The sequence below is a fragment of the Capsicum annuum genome, unplaced genomic scaffold (genome assembly GCF_002878395.1).
Source record: "Capsicum annuum cultivar UCD-10X-F1 unplaced genomic scaffold, UCD10Xv1.1 ctg15896, whole genome shotgun sequence".
NCBI lineage: Eukaryota > Viridiplantae > Streptophyta > Magnoliopsida > Solanales > Solanaceae > Capsicum > Capsicum annuum.
Window position 1 is genome coordinate 1 of NW_025821410.1, and position 2,462 is coordinate 2,462.

At 33.6% G+C, this 2,462-nt stretch overlaps 1 protein-coding gene across 1 annotated transcript; it reads right to left on the reverse strand.

Moving 5' to 3' along the window:
* Positions 1 to 8: 8 nt before the first annotated feature.
* Positions 9 to 2,455, reverse strand: LOC107856061 (conserved oligomeric Golgi complex subunit 3; the record flags this gene model as incomplete). The annotated part of the gene is made up of 6 exons (XM_047402198.1): positions 2,339 to 2,455; positions 2,130 to 2,204; positions 1,918 to 2,013; positions 1,284 to 1,361; positions 321 to 406; positions 9 to 75 (listed from the first exon to the last, which is right to left on the reverse strand). Coding segments are annotated over exons 1-6 (414 nt in total), but the record flags the coding sequence as incomplete, so codon positions are not given.
* Positions 2,456 to 2,462: the final 7 nt, after the last annotated feature.

Below are 2,462 nucleotides of genomic sequence, written 5' to 3' on the forward strand. Positions count from 1 at the left end.
TAAAGTACCTGAAGTTGTCGAAACTTGACCAAATAAATGCTGCACTCGGCATATTGTGGGTTACTCTCGACATATCTTCAGTGAAGCAGAGGAAAAACACAATGGTTATTTTAGCTCTTATGCATAGATTTACAAGTTTAATTTAACAGGACTTAATCTTGATAAAAGAATTTACATCCCTAGAAGAAACCTGTCACTCTAGACATGTCCACATGGTAAACTTTACAGATAACCAAGGAAAAGTATGGATAATACATCATTGCAGTGGTTCTAATATTCATGGATTTCAATGCAGTAATATGAGATGAAATGTCACTTACGATATGCACTCATCAAGTCTTTTAAGCAATGGAAGAAAATTTGTACTCCCAACGCTCATGCTAGGAGAATAAAAAGTGGTCGCAACCTGCAAATAGAAGTGTGAGACACCCATGAGGAGTTAAATTGAAACAAAAAACAGAAAACTGGGTATTTTGACATTTCGGGAAGTTCAACAAGAAGAAGACAACGAGGACTTGAAGAGAAAACTAAACACAAGATAAATCAAGCTGATGCAATGCCCCAATTAGATGTAATTACACAAAAAAAATTAGAAAATATTTAGGCAAATGGCCGTGATTAAATAAAGAATATCTACAGTGGAGAATGAAAAAGTTCTTTCTAGAGGGAATTTAAAACAGGGAACTCTCATCCTCAATCTCACAAGTGAAAAGGTTTTCCTTTAGAAACCACCAAGCACATAAATAGGAGAAAGAAGAGTTGACCAAAAGACGATATTAAAAAACCAACTTAAATAAATAAGTTGCTAAGCAAGAAACACCAAAATAATCAAAAAGCACTAGATTGGTAAAGACAAGAAAGAATAGCTTTGGATGACTCATTTTTAACAGGAGGAAGAAAACAATCTAGATTCAAAGCTTAATTAACAAAGGATAAAGCACTGCACGCTCCGGTGTGCAGGTGTGGAAAAAATCTATTTGAAAAACATGAATATCTTGAAGCGGAAAGCTCTCAATTCTTAAAGCTGTTTTTCCATAGTTCAAGCTCACAGTTAGGTATAATTCCTCATTAATGTATCAAAGCATAAAAAATACAGATAGCATTAATTCTCTGCACTCAAAATAAAGTTGATGCAGAAAAATACCCAACTCAGCATATGCATAGATAGACCACTGTGGATACTAGTGTAAAAGGCAATGAATAACAATGGAATATTTTTATCAACATACAGTACCAATTTTCAAAAAATATTATTATCAACATAAATGGCAGTTGGACCTTACATTCTCCAATTCATCAAAGTAATTGAGCTTATTGTGAAGTGATTCTGCAAACTCAATTAATTTCTGCTTCTCCAAAAGCTGCACATAAACAAGAAATTGCACAAGACGTTCAATGATGCTTCCTGTTGTTTATAATTGTATCTTTACCTGTACATCGCATGTGCATATATTACACACTGATAAGGAACTTCCTAATTTCAAATGTCACCTACTGGACATTTTTTTTATTTTTTTTTTCAACAGAAATCTGAAATATCCAATATTGACATGAATTGTAACTACACAATGCTTTCATCCAAACAACTACTTCGGTTAGCAAAAAAAAAACAAGAAAACACAAAATGAAGAAATGCATTTACTTGGAACTAGGTGGCAATTCAAGATGTTTGGCAACTATTGAATATATCGTAGACTTTAATCCATCAATATCGTAGATTGGAAATGAAGACTTTCAACATCATAGATTAAGGCAAAACTATGTCTATTAAAAATTTGAACTCCTTTTTTACAAGCCTATCCACTTATTATACAATTAATTGTTCCTTTGTTCCTCAAAATTTTAAACAGAACAAAGCAGAAAGTACAATCTATAGCTAAAGTAACCACAGATGCTAAGAAAAATGGGTTGACACACCAGTCTATCACACGCATCATGAAGAGTTTTAGTCTTTGTTGCCACTGCTTGATGCTGCAATTGCAGCTCATTGAATAAGTCAAGTGTTTCATCCACCTGCAAGAGAGACATTTTTAAGGGCAAGAGCATGTCAACTCAAAAGCATGCATAGAATAAATGAGCAGAAAAGGCTTAAGAGAAGAGTATAAGAGCATTCTTTTTCTTCTCAATACCTGCTGAAGTATACTATCACAGGTCTGAATCTGCTCTGTTAAGGTGTTGACATAATGCTGATATTTTTCTTCAGTCTATGCACAGAAAGAAAGCATATGTAATTTTTTTTATCAGCGAGTATAAAAGAAGAAGCGTATGTAATTTTGTAAATGCATCAACTCGTAACTTTTGGAAGAAACAGAAGACATATAAACAATATAAGACCAACCTCTGATTTCATGGCTGCTTCAAGATCGGCAAACCACTTGTAAAACTGTATCAACAAAACAGCACAAAGGGGAAGAAGAAAATCATATCAAGTTCAAGCAGCAATAGAGAAAAGGACAACTTAA